The 24131-nt window shown below is 43.5% G+C and overlaps 1 protein-coding gene across 1 annotated transcript in view; it reads left to right on the forward strand.

Moving 5' to 3' along the window:
- The first annotated feature begins 988 nt into the window (after window positions 1–988).
- The window catches only part of SNX27 (sorting nexin 27), a 145941-nt gene continuing 122798 nt past the window's right edge, over window positions 989–24131 (forward strand). The window contains exon 1 of the mRNA XM_078669586.1: window positions 989–1289. Within this exon, the coding sequence (XP_078525712.1) occupies window positions 1018–1289 (272 nt within the window). The 5' untranslated portion in view covers window positions 989–1017. The remainder of the gene's footprint in view (window positions 1290–24131) is intronic.

A 24131-nucleotide genomic window follows, 5' to 3' on the forward strand; every position in this document is an offset into this window, starting at 1 on the left:
CCTGATGAAACTGGACCAAAAGGAAAGTTGACGTTTCGACCCTGATGTGTGCGTGATTTAAGAACGCGTCATGGCGGGTCTTCTTCAGAACAAGGAAACAAGGACAAGGATAGCCAACTCCATGTAGACAAATATGTCATATTGCTGCCTTAAAGGGTGTTGGTAATCTGAAACGTTCAGGGAGACTTCCCAGTATTATTCAGGGGTAAGAACCACCTGGGATGGCTTTAATCCAAATTGTAAGGTGCCTCAAAGTGTTCAGAGGTAGGAAGGTCTGGTTTGAATGTAATGGTTTCATGGGCTGGAGGGCTGTTGCAGCTATTAATCTGTACAGAGGGTGAAACTCTAATATTTCTTTTGTTGCCCTCAGTGCCCGGTCCATGTGAATGGAAACAATTCCTACGAGTTCAGGAGGCTCCTGAGTCGCGTCTTACCCGACAGAACTTACATCTCACAATGGCACAGATGTGTATGTAAAACTTACCTTTTGTCCCGAAGTTTTGTCATGAATTTTGACCTTCTGTCCTGAATTTTTGTCCTCAATTTTGACCCTTTGTCCTGAATTTTTACACTCACTGTCCTGGATTTGCACCCATGCCAGTTGGTCACCCTAGCAATACATGGCAATCTCAGAACCATGGTAGAGAATGTTTCTTCACGTAGAGGAAACACAGGAAAGCACAGAGCAACATTCTCTGCCAGTACTACAGGAAGGCACTCGTGGGGACCACATGTCCCGCCATTCTGTGTCCATCACGAGCTTTTGAAGTGCAGTCGGCCTACTTCTCTTGGAATGCCTGGAAATCCATTCCAGAGACTATCAAGAACGTTACAAAGTTAAAGGACTTCATATCCCGGCATTCCGTGCACAGCAAGCACCTCGGTAGTCTACCGCAAGCTTCTCAATAGGCTGTCGGGACATGTAGTTTCGAGCAAGTAACGCTCGATGGGACCACACGTCCCGGCAGCACCTGCGCAGCTCGTGCGTCCCGTGACGCCGCCGCCGCTCAAGTGAAGATGGCGGACGAGGAGGTGGAGGGTCCGCAGAGGAACGGGGAGGGCCCGCTGGTGCCCACGGGGGGAATGGGTGGCGGGGGCCCTCGGGTGGTCCGTATCCTAAAGTCGGACTCGGGTTACGGCTTCAATGTGCGCGGGCAGGTGAGCGAGGGCGGCCAGCTGCGGAGCATTGGAGGGGAGCTGTACGCGCCGCTCCAGCACGTCAGTGCCGTGCTGCCAGGGGGTGCTGCCGACCGCGCCGGGGTCCGACGAGGGGACCGCATCCTGGAGGTGTAAGTACCGGAGAGACCACAGGCTGCCCTTTGCACTGTGCCATGTTTCCCCCACCCCAGCACTGCTATGTTTTTCTGGGCAGGGGAGAGGATGGGAGAGTCTACTGCCCCAACAGAGCAGCTCCAACATTGCTGCTAGAATGCTATGCACCCTTGCCAAATTATAGGGAAAGGGCTTGACCCTAGAGGTGCAGGTACCAGAGACAGTAGTGGCTGTAGTTCATCCCAGTACTGTCTGTTATCACTACACAGTAGAGATGTAAGAGTAAGACCACTTCATCATAATATATAGAGGAGGAGATTCTGGAGGCTTAAGTCCTGAGATGACATACCCAGTGCTTTAAATAGAATTATAGTCGTTCAGGTCCTCACTATTTAGAGTGCCCGTTTGCTCCTGTATAGTGGTGGTACTGTCCCTTTAAATGTATTACAGCAGAAATGAGAAGTGCATGTACTCTCCCTTTCAATTTAAAGAAGTGCACATACTCTTTACCTGCCCAATTAATAAACCAGTGGACCGTCCTACGCTGTGCCCACTCCCATCTGCCAGCGTAAAATGGGGAAGCTCGCAAATCTGGGGTTCCAGTGGTTTGTGCCCTAGTACTCGCCAACATTCCTCTACTCATTCTCCTTCATGGTACAGTAGTACTACATTTCCACAAGCCCTTCCTGTACTGTGGCCTCTTCAATGAGCTAACAGGCCAGCACTGTACTTCCCTTGTATTGTTGTGCCTCTAATCTCCTCCTGCTCTACTGACCCCTTGCAGTTCAAGATGTAGGGCAACCAAACCGAATTGGTAAGAGAGCAAATAGCCCTTACGTCCTGTTTTTTTGGGGGGGCTGGTTAGTTAAGGTTGACTGTATCAAATGGCACGGGTGGGTCAATATATTTTAAGCTAGTGATTGTTGGCATCTGTAGCAAGCCAGAGGGAGCCAGAGCAGGCGCTATCTCCAGTGCTTAATTTATAAAATAAGTGCCAGGGCCCTTGTCAGGAGGCCACTGCAACTTGCACCACCTATTGCCCCTGATAGCGTTTCCAGTGACTGTACCAAAACAACCACTAACCATCACGCTCCTACAAGTGTGACAAATCGGATCATTCCAGGCCTCCAAAGCTATGAGAATTGCTTTGGTGGCAGATATTAGTCATTAAAAAATAAAAAAAAGTTTTTATTTATGGTTTTAGAAATCAGCCAAACTATCAGCAGGTACGTCTCGTATATCACATATTTGACAGCATGATCAGTAATCGTCATTGGTAGGAATTCAGAATTCACAAAGTAGCGGTTCTTCTTCGTATTTGCCTCCCCTTCTCAGCGTTATACATGTCCCATTCACCTCATCTATTTGTAGAAACCAAGGTAATGTGCCCACCCTTTGTAGGCCTCTGTGTGCTAGGTTGTCGTGCCCATTTCCTCCTCTACCATCTCTAGATTGTAATATCTTAGCCATGGCTGCCAGACTTTCCTGAAGTTCTTAGGACACCCTCTGGCTGTATATACTGTTTTCTCAGGCCCCATGTACAGGTCAATACTGGCATGCCATTCTGTCATGGTGGGCAGATTGCTCATTAAGAGATTGTATCTGGGATGTCAATATCCTTGTGAATGCCTGGAGAATGTATTTTGGATCCATTGGATATTAGTAATTTTTTAATGTGTATTGAATGAATGAACAACTGTTGTGGTGATCTTTAAACTAGATCAACAGCATCACCATGTAGTGCACTGTCATAAGTGATATTTTTGACAATTAAGTGCTGGTGCCACGCACTGAAAACCACAGGCTCAAATTAAGCAAAGACAGTGCCTGATCCTGTGTATTCTACACATACGGAATATGGCCACTCTGCAAAAACTTTGTGCCACCGGTAGTGGAGAAATTCGCAAATGTTTTGAAGGCTTTTGTGGGTTCAGTTGACATATTTTGGTACAGCTTGCATGCGCTGGAAACCCAATGATTTTTTATAATTGAGGTGTATTTCTAGTGCGCATGTTCACCTGAGTAGTCTCTTGGCGCTATTGACAGATTATGTATGACTATTCAGTGAAGTGGTACCCATTTTATCAACCTTGGAAGCATGAAAGTCTGTGTGAATCTGCCAGGATTTGAACCTAAGGCCATGAGTTCAAACACATATCCCTGCTTGGATGCATTAGTCAACTGACCTGGAATGGCTGTGTTGGTGGCTTACACCACAACTGAATTGCCTTTTGATGTTACTATGGAACAGGGGTTTTTGCTTTCTTTCTCAACGTTGTGTGTTATTGACTTGAGACTGTCATTCTTGGGATACATACTTGTGACCAGCAGGTTGCAAGCTTGATTTGCAGTCATAATGTGTACTGTGATCCCAATCATGCCAGTCCCTATTGCTATGCTTTTTTTGTGGAGTGGAGGAGATGGCCTATTATCAGAGTAGATCACATGGTATTATGTCAGTGAAATTGTTACTGTTCTCCTACAAATGGGCAAGGAAAGGAGTAGTAACACATTTTAAAACCCCTGCATTTATCCCAGGTTTCTCCAACAAGTAGCTTGTGAGATACTTGTAGCTCTCCAGCTACTTGCAAGTAGCTCTCTTGTGCAACCCAGCCTACTAAGTTTTAAGATTTTGATTCGTTGAGTTAATGCCTACCAACATTGAGAGTCTGTATTTGCGATGGAAAATTGTGCATTTTCAGAACACCTAAACTATTTTTTTGAAGAAAAATGTGTAACATTTCAAAATGTATCTAAAGCTCATATTTGAGTGCTAAATCATGTCGGGTTGGTGTGTCTTATTAATAATATCATTACCTTGGTGCCAGGGGTATTTCAGCTACGCCTGTTATGCTTTACCCATGTGAAGACATTTAAAATTGACTTACAGCATTTTGACCTTACAATTGGCAGTCCTGCCTGATGCATTGAGGTTATCGCTGCTAGTAATCTTACATATGGGGGCCACAAATGTAATCTTATTGATGTGGGCACAATTACAACAATAATAGAGCTCGGGATGATTTTCATTGAACATATGTAGCTCATTATTACAGAAAAGGATGACGACTCTTGATCTAGCCCCATTGCAATCTGTGATTGCTATTCTTATTCAGTGGAGTAAGTACCACATTTTAAGAATTCCTGTCTCTTCCCCTCAGTTCCCAACAACACTCTTCTCACAACTTCACATTGGCCCCTAATGAGTGTATGAGGGGTGTTCCATCCAGCAAGTGCACCTTCTAGTTAACCTTTCATCATGTCTGAGATGTGTTTTATACATTTTGGAAGTCTTGTCTTAGAAGTCTTGCAGATGAGAACATACCTATTTTGCTGCAACACTGCCTGTGCCCTCTTCTGTAATCATCCTGTCTGCTGAGGCGCAGCCTGAAAAGTGGACATTGGTCTGTGGTCTTGCTGATTAGCTTGCCTGAAGGAGCCTTCAAGTTAGTGTTGCTCTACTTTTTACACCTAAACTAATGAGTATATGTGTTCACCAAGTTCTTAATTTTGGGTGTCCTACCTTCCATTTGCCTTACAGTCGTCGTCCTCTTTCCCATGCAGTTTGTCAATGTTCCAGTCACAGTTCATGTTGTGGCCACTCCAAAACTCAAGAAGGGATGGCACACTGTAGCCCATATGGCGCAGAACACTATACATGATTTTTAATGCTGAAAAAAATACTTTTCAGTTCACCACGTACAAACTCTTCACTGATGTGCAGGGATTGATCCTTATAGCGGAACTCATGTGGAACTGTAAAAACATTGCAAAATAGTTGTTAGCTCGAAGCTTCCGTGAACTAATCTTGCCATACCCAGACGTGAATCAGAACAGGAATTGTTTGGGGCATCAACTTAAATGCTGAACAACTAGTCCGCCCTCAGCGTACACTTCCTGTCTCACCCAGGCCTGCAAATACTACAAATCACTCGCGTCAGAAAATCAAAAAAATAGACCCTGACACCTCACCTTCCCTCAAGGCCCTTCTCTCTTTCGAAGACTGTGTTTAAACCAATTTTGGAGCTCTTCAGATACCACAATTTCCACCTGTTTGCTGGCCACACAGAAATAAACAAACCTATGTGTGGCAGGAGAGAAATCTATTCTTGAGCGTATGTAACTGTTTAAAATAATTTAGAATTTTATAAATGGTCCAAAACACCCTAAAACTCAGCTGCTCAAACATGAGATACTTGTTCTAGGTCCATCTCGCCCACTAACAAAAACCTCTTCCACTGCACGCATCAAAGCCAAGGCGAGGACCTCGACAAATATTGTGTAGAATACTGCCTGAAAACTAGGCCTGGGCGTAGTTTGCAGAGTTTTGCTACGCGGAACTCTGCGAAGTTCCACGAGAGGCGGAGTGCAGTGCGAACAGCAGTTTGTGTTGGTATTCCTGCAGCTCAGGTAGAAATTCTACCCGAGCAGCAGTTTGCACTTGCGAACTTACCGTACGCAATTGCGAGCAGGGAAAAACTCTGCTGCACATCGCGAAGCAGAGTTTTCTCCACTCCGCAAACTCCGCGAACAGAGCGAAGTTCACCGCCCAGCCCTACTGAACACTTACATTGAAGCTGTTGTGAATTCTACTTTCTAGAAACTGGATTTACCCTAGAAATAATAGACTTCATCCTTCCTAAAAGGCAGTGAGCACCATGGCTTGTTCATTTGAAACGAGCATTTTGACAGGACATACTGATCGTAGCAGCATTTACCAGGTAAATAAACAATTAGCTGTTTGGATGGGAATATATAGACAAGTGTTTTTAACATAATCATGAAAGTATATAACTTGCTCTTACACTGCAACTTTGGTCTAGCTATCTATACCAATGAAAGACTTCAGGCCACAAAACACAGAAATACAATTCCTTTTTGGGCTAAAGAAACACAAGTGTTACGTCCAAGTCCTAATTGGTTGTAGTCTCTTGGAGATTTTGTAGTGCTGAAGTACAGTAAGAGGCTGTGCTGTACATCATAATATGTCATGAGTGTGTCCTTTGGGTCTGCCTAGCACAGAAAGGTGTGGTCAGCGTTTTCATCTGGATGTCTTTGTAAAATTCTTAAGCGTGGTACATAACCATCCTATAATTGTCTTGTCTCCCTTGATCACTTGGAAGTAGTTTGCTCACGGAGTTTGGTCAGTAAAAATAAAGTACACTAAACGGCTTGATTTCAACATTAACTTTCCCACACTAACCACTTCTCTGCTCTGTTTTCCCACCCGCTCCCAAACCGACATGTCTCTGCAAAACTTCTTCGCTTTATTTTTAACTTTCTGTGTGGAAACCAGAAATGATGTTTCCTACTAAGTTGTTTCCTCTAGTAGACACAATTGCTAATTGTCTCCATTTTACTCATGCCGTCCCCATTATCGATACTCTGCATCCCATATTTTGGTCTATTTTTGTTTGTTACCAATTCACTGGGTTAGCGATCCTTATTTTCTTCCTGAGTTTTTATGCCTGCCACAAGTATTCATTGTTACCTCAATGGTTTCCGAAGAGAGGACGTGCAGTGCAGGTTTATTATGAGCAAAGCCTTCCATCCCATTTATCTATCTCTATCCAGTAAAGCGTACTCAGTTTCCTTGACACAATACGACACGGCCACACAATCTCCTTAGTCAGCGTGATTTTATTTAAAAAGCCACTCCACTACGCGTTTCGGCGCCGATAGCTCCTTGCTCACGAGTAGTAGCAAAATGTAAAGCACCATGTTTTAAATGAACATGGTGCTGTGGATTTTTAGGGGTTCGCGACCCAGACACGGCCCGCCGCTACAAAGTGGCTCGGGTTTACACACAGACTTTTTTGTATGGATATATATATATATCGCAAAGCACTACTTCACAGCCGGATCTTCTAGCTGGCAGTCGGATGATAAATGAGGAAAATATTGCTTGAACTGTCCATAATCAATCCTTCTTGATAATGTCCCATTGAGTTACCCCTACTGAAACTATGACTGTTACAATTAAATGGTGGTCATATAGCTTTCATTTGGAGTGCGTATTTAGGATAAAGGATGAATCGTATTTTTTATTAACCTTGGAAAGGGGATTTTGGGAATCTGAGTCTATGATTCAGCATTTGTGCCTCTCCATCACAAGTTGGTACAGTTTCACCAGACTACTGCTGATTCTGAACTGAACGCGCTCAACAGATGTACATAATGACTATAATAGCTAGTGAGACCTTACAAAAACAATACTTCCTCTGCTCCTAAACTTTTTGATGTCCCCATTCGAGGCTTACTCTACGGGTCACTCAAATTGTGATGAGGTTTCTCTGGTTGGCCTCATTGGCTTATCCCATTTGAATTATTCGTACACAATGCAGATACTGAGTTATGGTTCATGATGTCACCTGTCACCACACCCCCTTGGCCCAGCATTCTTTAAACACTGCTCCTGTACTCTGCTTTGTGTTTTTATACAGACCCCCATCAATTACTTAACACAGTAGTGGTTTTCAGTGGTTGTGTAATCACTGCATTTGTTCACATCTAAAGGGCCTAACAGAGTACATTCTTTGAAACAGGGTCAATTAAATTAGGCTTTTTTTATGTTTAGTATTTTTTAATTACCATTTTTGTTCGCCCAACCAGCATAAAGCATGGTGTCAAGGGGCAGCCCTCTTGACCCAGCGGCTTACCTCGCTTTTAGTGACGTTGCTCCACTTTTCTACTATGTGCACATACATAGAAAAAGTAGCCCACGAGGGAGAAAGTTAAAAAATGCACCATCTTTCCTATAGTGCTCAAAGAAAAAAAAGTAGTTTCCTCAATGGAAAGGAGCTGAGACATCCCTTAAAGAGGATAGTGGAAAGCTATCCTCCATCGGAGAGCCAAACGCTAAAAGAAAGGCACGCCATTAAAATAAGGATCCAGCAGATGAGTGATTGGAAACTTTTTGTATGGTCCACAAGAGGTCTAGGCCTAAAAAATGTGTAGTATAGCCAGAGGTCAGGAGGTGAATGAAAACAAATGCTTATTTTTGTATTTAGTGTGTTTTTGTTTTAATAACAAAATAGAAGCCGGAACCATATTTTTATTGGTAGCAAAAACCTAACCGAGAGGCATTCCATTATAGAGGGCAACAAAGGAAATGAAAAATAACACAGAGCATCAGGGAAAGCAATATATATTTTTGTTGCTGAATTATCTATTAATTAAGGGTAGAGCTGAAGCCCATGGGTGCTACAAGTGCGTGAAATGAATGGGCCAGGCAAACCTACCTTTTAGAAATGGAGGGCTTGAGTTTCGGGGTCCCCATTTTGAGGTATATGTAGCAAGAGTTGACCTTGCTCTCCTTATCCAGTGCTGTGTGCTTCCACGGCTTCTGTTTCCGGGCAAGGGATGGGTTGGATGGTCACAGGGATCCTTCTCTGATGCTTCTCTGGAGTGGGGTAGAATGGATGGGTGGGGTCTTGTTGTTCCTTCTGTGTAGAGGGAAGGGCAGACTGTATGGGCCGGTAGGGGAGTTCTTACCAGGTGAAACGTGCTCTGTATTGGTTAATGCCTGCCCCAGTGCCAGGGCACCATTGATGTCTTGTACCACCATACATGGTGCTGGGTCTGCCATTTCAGAAAAGCACCTGCATACTAGTCGTTGTGTGCCTATGAAGTTTGTGTGTTGTCCGTACCTCCTACAGAACCTACCCACATAAAGCACTGTGGAAGATTCCCTCTTGCGAATGTCCCTTGCGCCCCCACGCCCTCTGAATCATAGTCCTTGTTTACAGAGTGCATAAAGATGCTCGTTGCTTTTTTTCCCTTTAACTCGGGAAAGCTTTTTATTGGACAGGAAAAAACGCTGGGTGCCATTTAAGTTCCCTTCCAGGGAGCCTCCCTTTCGAAGCATCCACACTGAAAGGTCAACTTCCTAACCGGCTATTTTAGTCTCTCTTCGCCCGAGTTTTGTCCTAGGCTGTGTAACATACTCTTGCATGTTCCTCTTTTTCGGAATGGGTTTTTGTTCGGAAGATGAGTGCTTCCGTTTTATTTTTATGGCGCTTGTAATTAATTACTAATCTCCTCACTGGGTCGGTTGTCTGATTTCATGCAGTGTTCTGGCGTTGTATTTCAGTCTGACTCCAAATCATGGTTTCGTGAAGTTTCTCGAAACCGCTCCTTTTGGCCAGTTATCGTGGTCAATTAAGAGGCGCCTGCCTAGTTGTAAAACATGAACCCCTCGTGTCGGTGTCCCTGTTGTGTACTACTGAGTTTGAAAATGAAAAAGGTGCTTGAATTTGGTTCTTAATTTAGCTGTGGTTTCCAGCTAAATTTAGGATTTCTCTTGAGGGCACTCCAGCTGTGGTCGACAGACCTGCAAATGGCAATTAGTTTATCCTGAAGGCGCATCGAAGGCGTCTGTACTGAACTTTAGTTTCTTCATGTTTGAAAATTAAGCTTTTTTTAAAAAAATGCTAAATTCTCCATAGACTGTAGATTCTTCACAATTTGGTCACCATATATACTGTTTAATAAAGCATCCACATAAAGATGATTTTTGGGAAAGATCCGGCAGCTCTGAATATTCTTTTAAAAGTGCCACTTATACATGCCATAGAAGGCAATCTCTCAACCAAGCTGCCAGCTGGCTAGCAGAGGGACAGTCGCATGCGTGGAGGCTTAAATTAGCGCTCACCCTTTGCAGCCAGAACTGTTGGCTCGAAGTGCCGTAGCCCGAGACTCGATGAATAGCTCTGAGAACTGTTCAGCTTCATCTTTGCTTTGGCCAACAGGTTTGTGCTAGCGAGGCCTTCTGATCGCATCAGGCTGAAGTAGAGGCCGTTGAATGTCATACAATGCATACTGAGTTGCGTTAGGTGCGTAATCTGCAGAGCGCGGCCAACACCATAGAGCGAGCCATCAGAGTTCCAGGCTTGTTCTTGTAATGAAGCTCCTTATTATGATTGTCTAGAGTGAGAGCCACAAAAACTGAAGATTTTCAGGATAGTCGCCTGATAAAAGTTTCTGTACTTTTAAATGGAATCGTGGAAGTAGTGATCATCCTGGATTCGGTCTCGGTTGGCTGGTGATGTACATCCCCGCAGTAGTTATACAATGATCACTTATTGTATGGCAGGGATGGGCTTGCTGGGTGATTATACAGCCCGGCTTGGAAGGGATTAAACTAGACATTATGAACCTGCAAAGCAATTCTTTTCTGTCTTCTTTACAATAGAATGCTAAAAAGGTCTTACTGACACAGCCTGGTTTGTGATTACCATTGCGTTGGAGCGTGGTATGTAGCAGCTCCCTTTGTTTCCTGCAGACGGATGTGCTTCCTGGTACGTGGACTATTTTTGTAGCCTGTTCTTTTTTTAAGTGTCTGGATTTGGATTTTCAAGAGCAGGTCCGGGTTTTCAGTGAAGTTGTGGCTCACTGCATTGATGGGACTTTAAAAAAAAAAATATGCAGTGCGTTCTGGTCATGTGATCTACGACGGACTCAACCTGGGATACATGCGTAGTTGTAAAGTGCACGTTCACTCGTAGGTATCTTGGCACTGAGTAACAGATGTTTATTGCACTGTTTGATTAGTGTCTAAATTTACTGATCACATAAAATACAGTTAACACCGGTGTTAATTTTAGATTACATGACTGGATTGTTTAATATTTTCTTAAATTCAAATATGTTGTCAGTATTTATTACTATCTAGAGAACATATTAAAGTATACAACTTGAAGACCTTAGGGATTGGGATGGAACGTAATTACTTCCCTCCAGTCATAGCAACCTTCGAGTAGAGTTGAATAGTTCTTATCGTGGGCTGCCTGTATCTTCTTCCTCCAGAAGACATCTAGTGACACTGAAAATGGTTCACGACAGGCACTCGGAGCCTCAGCATAGACTTATATAAACCCATCAAACTAGTGCTTTCTTTCACTGGAGCTGGGGATCTGGTCAGAAGCCTCTGCATCCTTCACATGGCTTTGGGACTCGTGGCAGCCCATACTGTGCAGCAAGGGTGGACACACACCTGGCACATAAATAAGCAAGCATCTGTACAAGCATGCATGCTCAAACATTCATTTGTGCATAAACCCAACATGTAAAAAAAACAGCTTACTGAACCCCCTAAAGGGCGAGCATTGGCTCTGTAATTTGTCCTAGCTCCATTTTAGATTATGAGAATGTATCCTAGTGGTAAATATCTTAAGGAGTACAATAGTGTCTTCAGAATTATGCACGGATGGCTAAAGGCTTGTTTTAATGGCACAAATTGTAATTTTAGTTGAATTTATATAGCGCTTACTACACGTGACGAGGCGTTTAAGCACTTTTTCGACAAGTAGCATGCTACTCCGGAACCCATAAAGGATTAGTGGTGAATTAGTATAGTGAAATATGAAAGTAATTTGAGTGGTGGATTTGTTAGTCAGTTATTTGGATTGAGAAGGATAGTGGAGGGTTAGAAGAGGGAAAAGGTTTGCCTTTGTATTGTGCTTACCCATGATGTGGTGTTGAAGCGCTTTTTGGTGATTAGCACGCTACTCTGGAATCCAAACAGGATTAATGTGAATTAGTATTATTATTATTATTATTATTATTATTATTATTATTATTATTATTGCATTTATTAAGCGCACAGCTACCCGAAGGTTTCCCGGCGCTAAAGGCAAACAGAAGATGAGCTAGGTAAAGAAGGAATGAGCACGCATTTTAAGAATCAAAAAGCCAGGTCTTAATACCTTTACGGAATTTCAGGTAGCAGATTTCAGATCGCAGGGATTGAGGCATGGAGTTCCATAGGGAGGGTGCAAGTATCGCAAACGAGCGACCGCCCATTTTGACTTTATTGAAACGAGGGGTCTGAAACTTGTTTTGCGTAGAGGATCTCAAGGTGCGCGAAGGAACATAGTGCTGTACTAAAGAGGACACGTATTTCGGGGCTTTGCCAGTTATGATATGGTGCATTATGCAGAGAGCTTTAAATTTCACTCGGCTGTCAATGCGCAGCCAATGCAGCTTACGCCGATGGACGGCTGCCGAGGACCTGGCAGGCAAGTTACAGATAAGGCGAACTGCCATGTTCTGAACCACCTGCAATTTCTTTGACCTCCTTACAGGCCCCGAGGAGCAGAATGTTCCCGTAATCCATCCGTGAAGTGACAAGGGCCTGGACTACGGTCCTCAGGGTGTCAGCTGGAAGCATCCACGTAATTTTTCTCAGCCACCGTACGATGGTGATGCAGGTGGCTGATACTTTTACAACATGTTGCTTCATTGACAGCTGATTGTCAAGAAGGACCCCGAGGTTGCGAGCTGTGGCTGAAGGAGTAGGGATAGGGCCCATCTGTTGAGGTCAATGTTGAGGGCCCCAGAGCGATGAATTTGGGCCAAATAAAAGCAGCTCCGTTTTATCACCATTGAGTTGTAATTTATGTCTATGCATCCAATTGGAAATTTGTTCCAGACCAGACTGCAGGGAAGACGTGGGGAGATGTTTATTTGTGGATAAGGAGTAGACTATTTGCGTATCGTCCGCGTAAGAATAAATCGTGAGACCTGCTTGCTCCGCCAAGAAAGCTAGAGGACTCGCATAAAGATTAAAGAAAAGGGGACTGAGAATAGAACCCTGGGGAACACCATGAGGGGAGGTGAAGCTAGAAGAGACAGAGGTAGAGGAAAAGACTTGAAAGGTGCGATTAGAAAGAAAACTAGCAATCCAGGCCAGGGCCGGGCCGTCTATACCCATAGATTTCAGAGTGGACAACAGGATGGAATGGGAGACGGTGTCAAATGCGGCACTCAAGTCTAACAGAATGAGTGCCACTGTCTCCCCGTTGTCCACTTGTCTTCTAATGGTCTCAGTCACACCAAGAAGCGTGGTCTCAGTGGAGAAGCCAGCCCTGAATCCGGATTGAGAGCAGTGAAGAAAGCCAAAAGATTCAACATAAGAAGTGAGAAGAGAATTAACATGCTTTTCAAGAATTTTAGAGTAGCATGAAAGAAGAGAAATGGGACGAAAGTTGGAGGGGTTATTTGGGTCCGCGTTGGCTTTTTTTATCAATGGAACCACCATCGCATGTTTCCATTCTTTGGGAACCGTAGCTTCAACCAATGAAGCATTCAGGAGATCAAGAATGATCTGAAGTATAGATGGATCAAGTGTGCACAATATTTGTGGAGGCATGGGATCCAGGGGAGAACCAGTTTTTATTTCATGTAGATATTTTTGAAAAAGCACAGGCGAGATCAACTCCCAGGAGTGGAGTTTGGGAGCAGTGGGAGTTAGACTAGATGCATCAACGGAGCAAGGGCTGGGCAATTGAGAATCAAGAATGGAGGAATCGGTAGAAGAGGCGCTAAAATTAGCATAGATTTTATCTATTTTCTCCAGGAAAAAGTTTGCCAGGGCATTACATTGTTCTGTATCCAAGCAGGGGTCTTTAGGTACAGAGGACATGCCTGCAAGATCTTTTACAACTTTGAACAAGGCCTTGGGTCGATTTTGGGCATTAAGTATGGTAATATTAGCATAATTAGCTCTGGCGGTATCACAGGCAGAATGGTATACAAGAAGAGTGGCCTTATACCTTTTTTTTCTTATCCGTGCAATAGTTGGAGCGCCAAATGCGTTCCAGTTTCTTGCAACGAGATTTTTCCTGGCGGAGTGAATCATTAAACCAGGGAGCCGGTGGATGATGAATATGGGGCTTATTTCCCTGGGTGGGGAGGCAGGAATCTAAAGCTGATATCAGCCAAGAGCTGACAGCAGATACCTCCTTAGTAGTAACAATGGGAAGCATAGGTTTGGAATTCTCAAGGCAGATATTCAGTTTGCCATTATCTAATCGTTTCCAGTTCCTGCTGGCTTTATGAGGATGTGAGCTAGTACAGGAGTTGTGATGATCAGAAATATTGATTGAAAAATCAATAATGAAATGATCGGACCAGGTAACAGGTGAAGAAGAGTGGGAGGTAATGCAATTAAGATTGGAGATAATGGGATCTAATAGATTACCAGCTATGTGGGTAGGGCCAGAGTTATGTAGGTGAAGATCTAGGGCGGCTAAATCCTGTAGTAAGCGTGTGCTAATGGAGCAAGATGCCTGATTAAAATGAATATTTAAGTCTCCCACTATTAGGAAATTAGTGGATTGTAACATCAGAGGGGCAATAAGCTCTGGGAAAGAGGAGGCCCATGTGCAGGCCGAGCCAGGGGGACGATAAATAAGGGTTCCCGTCAAAGTAAAATTGGGAGAAAGTAGGAGTTTGAAGAGACCAGCTTCACAACTGGGAAAATCAAGATCTTCCCATTTGCAAGAGAATTCTCTTTTAAAAATTACAGCGATACCTCCGCCATCCTTGAGTACACGGTTACTCCCCACAAAGGTGTAGTTATTGGGGAGAGCCATGGCAATGTCCGGACCAGAGCTGTCGTTTAACCATGTTTCCGTAACGAACATGGCTGCTGGTCTAGATGACTCAAGGAGGTCAAAGATGTCTCTCTTATGTTTAGAGAGAGATCGACAATTTATGCTAATAAAGCCCAGATCAGGACATGCTTTGAGCGAAATCGAGGAAAAATGATGAGTGACAGATGGAATATCCCAGAAAGTAGGTAAGGTGGTACATATAGCCGGGGTGACCGAGTCTAACGTGAGAGCGCATTTAGAACATTTCAACGGAGCATCATGACAACTAAAGGTAGTGACAAAAGTACATGGAGGCGGTTGTAGACTCAGTAAAGCGGAGCGGGAATATGTTATGTGACCGGGGGCAAAGGGAATGGCCCCTGGACCCGTACTGGCGCAGACGGGCAGGACTTTGGCACGACTTCGGCGCGAAGTCGGCGCTCCCGCTGCGCTCGTCCGCTGCGCTTCCGCCATGGCGTCATTAAATACCCAAAGGAGAGAGACTCACTAGCCCGCTAACCTGCCAATTGACCAGCAGGGCGGAAGTGAGGATGTGTGGCCGGATGGAGTAAGTAGCGCTCGTGTGGCCACCGCCGCTGCAAACGGCACAAGCCGTGGCGGATCGGTGCCTGGAGTGAAGGGTAATATCAGGCCAAGAAAAGAGCGTTGCGCCGAGGGGCGGCGTTCAGATACAAATATATTTGTTTTTAAAATCAACAAACATACAAATTACACATTGCGCTAAGAGGTAGCGGACAAAGTAAAACACAAAGCGATATTTTTAAAATTGTACAAAATGAATGCACAGAGCCTCAGCGGCCTGTCTCACTAGTATAGGGACATATGCAATTAATTTGAGTGGTGGACATGTTAGTCTGATATTTGGATTTAGTAGAGGGATGTAAGAGTTAAGAAATTCGTTTTTGCCGTTTATAGCCGTAGGAGTTGTTTTGTGATAAGAAAAGGGGGAGCTGGAGGGGAGTTAGTATAGGGAAATGCTAAATTAATTTGAGTGGTGGATGTTAGTCTGTTATTTTTATTGAAAAGGAAAATTGGAGAGAAAGAGGGAAGGGTCTAGATTTTTTTTCTTTTTGTTCAGAGCAGTAGGAGGGGTTTGGGATGAATAAAGGGGAGGTGAAGGGGAAGAGTCGGGTAAGGATATAGGAGATCCAAATAGTAAAAGGTATGAGATGATGCTACGAGGGGTAGAGGAGGGAAGAGTCTGGAAAGGGTAATTTTGGGGATCATAGTAGTGGTATGGAGTTTGGGATGAATGAGAGTGGGGTAGAGGATGTATTGATGGGGTATATGGTGAGAAATAAGGTAGTGCATTAGCAGGAAGAGGGTTGAGAGGAGTCAAACTTCAGGTAGAGGATATATTAAGAGCAGTATAGGGTGAGAAATCGGGAAGTGCATTCGATATGCTGAAGAAGAAGAAAAGTAATAAATATATAGATACATAAGTACATGGAAGGTGCGTGTGTGTGTGTATATATATATATATATATCACACACACAGACACATGCACAAGGAAGGTAGTATATGTAGAAAAGATGCATTTAATAAACTTGATAAATTAAAAAGGTTTTGTTTTTCCAAGTTGTTTTGCTTTCCTCGGAGGAAAAAAAATGTAGTCCGATGGGCTGTTGGTTTATAGAAACAGATATCACTGGCATGTCCCTTGTACAAATCCAAGCTAAACCAACCAAAGTTAATTTTCATGAAGATCACTCCCTCAGTTTATACCCGTGCCTCCCTTGCATTTTCCTGCAGCGAGTTTCACTTGTTGGTATTTCCTACGTAGTTAGTTTAAAATTCTCATACCTTTTTATATGGCACAGAATGTAAGCTTCTTTTGTTCACATAATTGGAAAAGACTGAAAAGAAGCTGCTGGTTAGTTTAATTGCAACTTGAAATAGGTCGGCAAGGCCATTGTTGGTCTATCACTGATTTCACCAAGGAAATAACTCTTGGGGAAAAAAACTATCCCAAATGGGTTGGGCTACTACATACAAGACGAGAGAAGGACTTGACACCATTCAAGTATGAGTGAAGATGCCCTTTAATGAGTTTGCTATTTTCCTGGGATTTTGACTGGAATGCCAGTGACTAAAGAAATTATAATCTCACATTGACTGCTGCCCACATCATTACAGATGTGTTGAGTGCTGGCTGCTTTACCTGGCACAGTGAAGTTTTTGCTACAAATCTTCATCGGTCGTCGGTGCTCTGCCTAGTAGAGTAGGTGCGATTGCGTTGAGACCAGGCATTCTCAACAGTGTGCTACGGTGCTTGTGGTCTTTCATATGAAACTTGGAATTCAAGTGTTGGTCCCAAATGAGTTCTCAGTGTATTCTTGTACTTGTAGTTTTTCACTTTACTTTTTTTTAATGTATTTTTTTAATATTTGGCATTACATTTCAAGTAGGTAATTTAATTAACAAAAAAAATCATCATTGTTTACTGGTCTTGGGAGAATCTCTGCTTTTCAGCAGATGCTGTTCCTTGAATGCCACAATCATTACTTGCCATATCATATACATTGTCAGAAGTAGAGGTGCATCAGCTTTAAGTCAGACCACCAGACCTTGGCAGCCCACACAAGTTTTTAAGAGAAGGGATAGTATCACTTAGACAAGGTATTGCCAGTATTCAGGAATTATCTTCAGAGGCACTACCTGGGACCTCAGTAAACCTACTTCACGACATTTCTTACATTCAGTATTACACTGACTTTGAACTTCAGAAACGTAGCACATGCTAATTTAAAAGACTGCATTCACCTAAATGCACCTTTCACAATGAGTATATTAGGAGAAACACAATATACGCATTTTCACCTCTATTAGTGCTAACTAATATATCAAACATTAGTCAGGCTGCCAATTCATGCACACAACACAGCCATAAAATTAGAAATTTGATTTCCCAGCCAGTCTCAACACAAACCAGGAGTAAGAAACAATCATGCACCCTTCGGGAACATGAATGAGAGTCCTACACCTTCCCTGACACAAAGTATGTGCCCCAGCAATATCTGTCAAACTTCAAATGTTGTTGCGCCATACAGACGTCATGCATTAAACCTGCGAATAATCAGCATTAATCGTTAGATTGATTGAACCCTACAGCAAGATACATGTGTGAGTGAGCCCAGAACCATGAAAAAATGTCTAAACAGCTGTGGTACTATGCAGCTTTACTCCCTGTAGTAGTGTCTTTTACAAACATTGGTGACTTATAATTATAGTCTAGCGAACAACTTTCAGACAGGACAACACCTCTAGCACAACTAGACAAACTGAAACAGCTGTCGCATGTCAGATGGGCCTGAGATGTCATTCTTCTCCAGCTCATTTTGTCTTTAAGTTGCAGATGAACATTACACATTACACATCACCAGCCATGTCCTAGCTCTACCGACGTCTGTGGTTCATCAATTCCTCAGGGGGTGAGGGGGCAATTAAGATTTTCCTTCTGTACGATTTTTTTAGTTTTTTTTTTAAATCCAGTTTCCACTGCTATTGTGAAAGATTAGTTTGAAAATGTACATGTCGTGCTTCAGTATGTTACTTCCTATTTGGTTGTGGCCTTTCGCTTCCTCCTGGAACAAAAAGTTCACACTGCATGTTTTTGCTAGCCACATGATCTGGTGTGAGCAGCTTTTCGAAACTTCATATCCATCTCTCAGTACTTAGTGGTCTCTCTTGAAGTTGTCCTCCTTATCGGGCATAGCCACTGACAGGACAAACGTCACATTAGTCTTATTAGGTTTGAAATGAACAGTGTCTCATCGCTTTTAAAGCAACAAAACAGAGATAAAATGCTAAGTCCTAGAAGAAGCTTAGCAGAGTAAAAAAGTGCAGTCAGAAATACAACTTTACTAATGTTCTTCGGGACCTTGTCCGGAGTATGAATAACTACAATATACTACACTGTGAGAAGCCAGCTTTGAAACTACTTAACCGCATGCACGCTGCGGCTATTTTTGCGCTACGGCTATTTTTGCGTTACGCGGCTTTTTTCAAAAAGCCGCGTTACATGACGAGCTCAGCTCGTCATCCGCGTGCGAGCGGCGCAACTGATGACGAGCTGAGCTAGTCATCAGCGCCGAAGGGGTTAATGTAGCATAGGTGGATGTACCAAATGAGCCAACTTTAATCTGTACTAAGGCTTATGAGAAGCCAGTGAACGACTCTTACAAATGCATCCACATTAATTTGTAATGTCTGGATTCCTTGACTCTGTGCAGGTGCCTAATCCACCATTTCTTGCTCGGAAAGATTCCCTTGTCACCACATGTCTGATTGAAGTCCTAGTGTCTCGCCTTCCCTGGTTGTACCTTCCCTTTGGAGAGGCTTATGACTGCCTGATGAGACTTTACTGTAATTGGTGCCCTCCAGCACTATGTGTTAGACATTAGGAGAAGGCGTAGATGATCTGATTGCTCAAAAGGTGGAGGCTATTCTGCTGCTGTTGTTGCTCATCTCGAGTTCTTGTGGAGGGTTGCTTAAGATGCTTCTGATTTGAGATCCCTGACTTTGAAAGCTAGAGAGTAAATGCTGCACGGGCGCACTCTGTGTATTTTGTATCCTGCAGAATTAAGCATGTGGTGATGGCTCAGTCTTCCTTTACTGCTGTGCACCTGTTTCTTGTGCACAGGAGTCTGTAAATATCTTGCTACTTCTCGCAGTCCTTCAATCCCTCAGAACACCAGGAAGGAAGCTTGTTCTTCTGCCGCCTGCTGATTGCCTCTGTGTCTTAGCATTAGGCTTTCTTTCTAATTTCTCTTGCCGACACACCAATACGCACTGCGATACTAGTGTATACCAGACTCGAACATCATTCAAAAATCTAAATTGAGACGAGCTCTGTTTTTTGAGCCAGGTTGTCTGAGGCTCCTTTCTTGAATGTGATGAGGTTCATAGCGCAACACCCTCAAACATGGCTTCTTCCGCTTTACTGTTGAATGAGCGCAGTTCTGATGTGGGATGGAAAGTTTCCTTTTAACTCTGCAGGCTGGAGACATACATTGTATCTTTCTCACTGGAGACTTCGCTTAAGATGGTGGTTACATATTCGTTCGGAGTGAAGTGGTTGTACAATTACTAAGTTTCGATTTTGGTGACATTGTAACCCTGGCGTATGCTCCTGACCAGTCTGAGATTCAAGCCTGGGTTGCTTGTGGCTAACGCCGGCCTCATTTTCCTAAGAGAAGAGACTGTAAGAACTGACACCCGCCTAAATGCCATGGAGCGCAGCAGTGTGTGAGAGAATTGGGCAGACGGAGTTTCCCACTTGTTTTAAAACACATTTTCATTTCTATATCCAGTTACGTTTGATATATACTTGGATGGGATTTCAACCAGACCCCCTTCATAAATTGGTTCTTTATACGTTCATTCCCGTTTTGCTTTCATCTACCAAAGCATTCAAAATGGCTTGTGGTGCGGGCCACTTGAGAATTTGATTATTTTTTCTGCAATTGACTGCATTTTTCCCAAGCACTAGTTTTCACCCAGAGAGAAAGTTGTTCCTTTTAATGCCAGGGACTAGTGGGGCTTTCTGGACATTAAAAAAACAGTTGTACTTATTTTAAATTTTGAGATGACCTAGTAGTGTACAAGAAACTAAGACTGGGCCCTTGTCATTTCTTCGACTTTCAAGCAAACCTATGAGAGTGTCTTTGGGTGTTTATCTTCTGCAAGTTTCAGTATTACGTTGTGAGTGTGGGCAGCAACCTCCTCTCTGTGTGTTGGTATAGCCCCCTTCTTAATATTGCCCCCAGTTTGTGGCAGCTGTGTTCTGTCTCACTCTTTAGTCTGTGTTTGACACCTTTTCTCTCTGCCCGTGTTCTTATGTCCGTGTTCCCAGCACTCAGTTTCAGAAGGGCGAATGTGCTGGTCTTCCCTGTTCCTGTATCTACTTATAGTTAGTTCCCCGTAGAGTCCAGCTTCGGAGAAAGTTAAATGTTAAATTTGCATGTGTAGCGATAGAATTGTTCAGCAAGTGTTGTCATGGTTCCCAGCTGGAATAAAGGGATAGGAACTTCTGTTTTTAAATGTTGATTTGTTTGCATATAACTGTGTGAGCCCTAGGGCTTTGCTGTTTAATTCAGGAGAGTGAACTAGTGTCCTTTTCCTGGTTATAAATATTGGGCGCATTTTTAGGAGCGAAGGGAAATTACTTGGACAACTCCATGGCTTTTGTATTGTCTTGTTTTTAGGAAGGTGACTTGGTTGTCTGTTCAGTTATTGCGGGTCCAGATGACTTGTAGATATTTTGCATTTTAGTTTTGTACACGTTTGGCTTATTTTTAGAACACATAGGGTTGGAAAAGGTGTGGGCTACAAAACCAAGCCATAAGGTGAACCTGAAGAGATTTTATTTGTTTTGTTTTTCATGCATCAGATGGCCACGTTGGACGTCTACACTGATCGTTGGTTAAGGCATCCGAGAATAGAATAATATTTAGGTCTTTTCATTATAGTGGGGAGGAAGAACCACCTTTCGTCTAATTTGTCTGCATCTCTGGTGTAGTTAGTGGCTTATAGATATTTATATAATGTTTGAGATTCTTTGACTCTAAAGTACAGATTGGAAAAGTCACTATGACGCCAGTGAATCTGGTTATGCAAGGTGCTAGCAAATGAAAGGAGCAGAAACCAGTTTAAACATAGTATGATTTGAAGAGGAGGAATACAAGCTGAGTCAAGCCTCTGGACTGTTTTGAAATTGTTGCCAAGATATTAGGATTAAGTATTTAAGAGAGAAGTGACAGTGTAGTTGACCTAAAGAACAATGGGCAAAGTGGAGCAGCTTACGATAAAAGGTGCAGTGGCATTTTGGAGCAGAGCTTGGATGAGAGAGTTGGAACCAGGAGTAAAACTTTATGGGACTTTGTTGTAGATTGTTGGTAGACTACATATCAGCGGAACAGATTCCCCTTTCCTTTTCTCCCAACGTTTAGTATTTATTTTTAGTCTTGGCTGACAAAAAAAAGTGTTTATTTGCTGACATATTTTTACCGCCTTCTGTTGAATTGAGAATGTGAAATGTGATACTTGCCATTGTACTCTATACATGTAATGGCCATTATTATATAAAAGAACACAAGCTAGTGTGAGAGCTTCTATAATGTCAACATAAAGCAAATGGCAGATATGTTGTAGATTAAGGCGTTACATTTGCAGGAACAGGAAAAGTTATAATTTTAGTTTTTCGGGCTTTTAAAGAAGGGGAAATCTGGAGTAGCAGAGGTGATTGTGGTGGATTTTTATCAAAGATGGAGGAGGAAAAGTGAGACCTTCACAAAGATTGAGGCTAGAAGAAGAGATGAGAACAAAACAGAGGCATGAATTGATAATAGGAGTAGATTGAGCGCAGACCCTTTGTTTTTGTATGAGTGCTTTACCAGAAACGATTCTTACATTCTGATTAACGACTGAATTACACGTAAGAAAGTGATGTCACTGTGCCGTGGGCAAGTGCCGTCTTTTCTGTCTATTGCGGCCCTGCAGAGACCCGAGTCTGAGGTGAGTTTTCCAGGCTGCCCTGACATGACTCGGAGAGCTGGAGTCCTCGTTGAGTCTGGTTTGAGGGGTAGGGGGGCCACAAGTGGCAGGGCACAGTTTTACTTTTTTTCATATTTGAGCAAATGGGAGGGGGGTAATATGAACCGTTGGGTGTGCGCCTGGACGCTGAATATTATATTTTGTAATGTTTGCTCTGGAAAGTTGAGCGCAATATGAACGTGGCATCGTTGCACATATTCTTTTCTTTCGATGGGCGAGGGGAAAGAAAGCTAGTGACAGGTGTAGGTGTTTGCAGGACCCTTGATCAAGATAATTATCAGTACACAGACAGCATGGGCCCCGTGGCAAGTGTCTCCATGTGTTATACAGCTTCCTCCATGATGCAGACCCCTGTGCTGCTGAGTTGCATCTTACCAAGTTGAGCTGGGTTCTAAGTGACCATTAACGCTTCACCCTTGTCCGTTTGATGTTACTCCCAACCCTTTCTGGAAAAGATGCATCTTTTTTGTTACCCATTTATAATTTTACAGATTAAATTTACTATGGAGAAAAATGCACATTTGTGCACATTTTGGGAAAGTGCATAGTATTAAAAATGGTTCTTCGTGTGCCCTGCAAATAGTTACAAACGAGTTTAAATATTTAGGAATATTCATCACACATGATCGGGCACAATTTATTGAAGTAAATTTGACCCAACCCTTGATGCGTTTTAAAAAAAGATGTTAAGCATTGGCCCACATTACTATTGACCCTCCTGGGCCGTGCTGCTCTCTTTAAAATGGTGGTGCAACCAAGATTTTTATATGCGCTGCAAAATACTCAGTTTCCGGTCCCATTAACGTACTTCTGTGCAATTGATGCGGAGGTGACTACACTACTCTGGGACGGAAAGGCGCCCGCATAGCACAAAAAAAACTCACAAGGAGCTGGTACAACGGCGGGATCGCTCTTCCAGACATTAGAGCATATTATTGGGCCTCCCAGCTCGTCCCAATCAACCAATGGTTGCATGTGCCCCAGGAGGAACCAGTGTTCCGGCTGGACAGACATCTTCTGGCGCCGGCTGGGATCATGGACGCCCTATATAATAAAAAAAGAAAATCCACTATCACCGGACCAACACTGCACACAATACACATTTGGTTTGGGAGGGAGTGATAACGCAGGCAATGCCACTATGGGACACAAAGAAGCTGGGAATGCTGGGTAACACAAAGGGATTCCGCAACTGGGACAACATAGGAATAGAAACAGTGGGGGACTTGTGGCACAAAGGTGAGGCAGTTACATTCGCGCATCTGCAGGCCACTTATGGACTTGCTGAGACTGAAAGGTTCCGCTATATGCAGATTAAACATGCACTACTGTCAGTCTTACCACCAGACACGACCCCGGAGGAATCCTCACCATCAGAGGACAGACTCCTAACGGACCATCTTAAAAAAAAAAAAGGCTATCTCGATGACGTATAAAAAAATTATTAATAATAATAGACCTGACCCCACAGAGACAGTAAAGGCCTTGTGGGAGAGGGAGGTGGGAGACATTGACGAGGCAGACTGGAGGGAGGCGCTAGCTTCTCCCAGAGAGGTGGCTATTCCGTCAAGGCTACGGCTTGTTCATCTCAAATTTCTCCACCGCACATGCTATACGAGGGTGCTCCTACATAGAATTGGACGGACGGACACACCAAACTGTCTCAGGGAGTGCGGAGAGCCAGGGACATCATTTCATACCATCTGGAGCTTCCCCAGGATAGTGAGATACTGGAAGGCAGTGATGAGGACGCTCTCCCGGGTCACGGGAATCACTATATTGCCAGAGCCGCCTGCTTAATATATGGGAGTCAACGGACTTAAACACGACGACTCAGAGATGGGTGACTCTTGGCATAACAATAGCGAAGCGGAATATTGCCCAACGTTGGGTGTCTAGGATTGACC

The sequence above is a fragment of the Lissotriton helveticus genome, chromosome 12 (genome assembly GCF_964261635.1).
Source record: "Lissotriton helveticus chromosome 12, aLisHel1.1, whole genome shotgun sequence".
Classification (NCBI taxonomy): domain Eukaryota; kingdom Metazoa; phylum Chordata; class Amphibia; order Caudata; family Salamandridae; genus Lissotriton; species Lissotriton helveticus.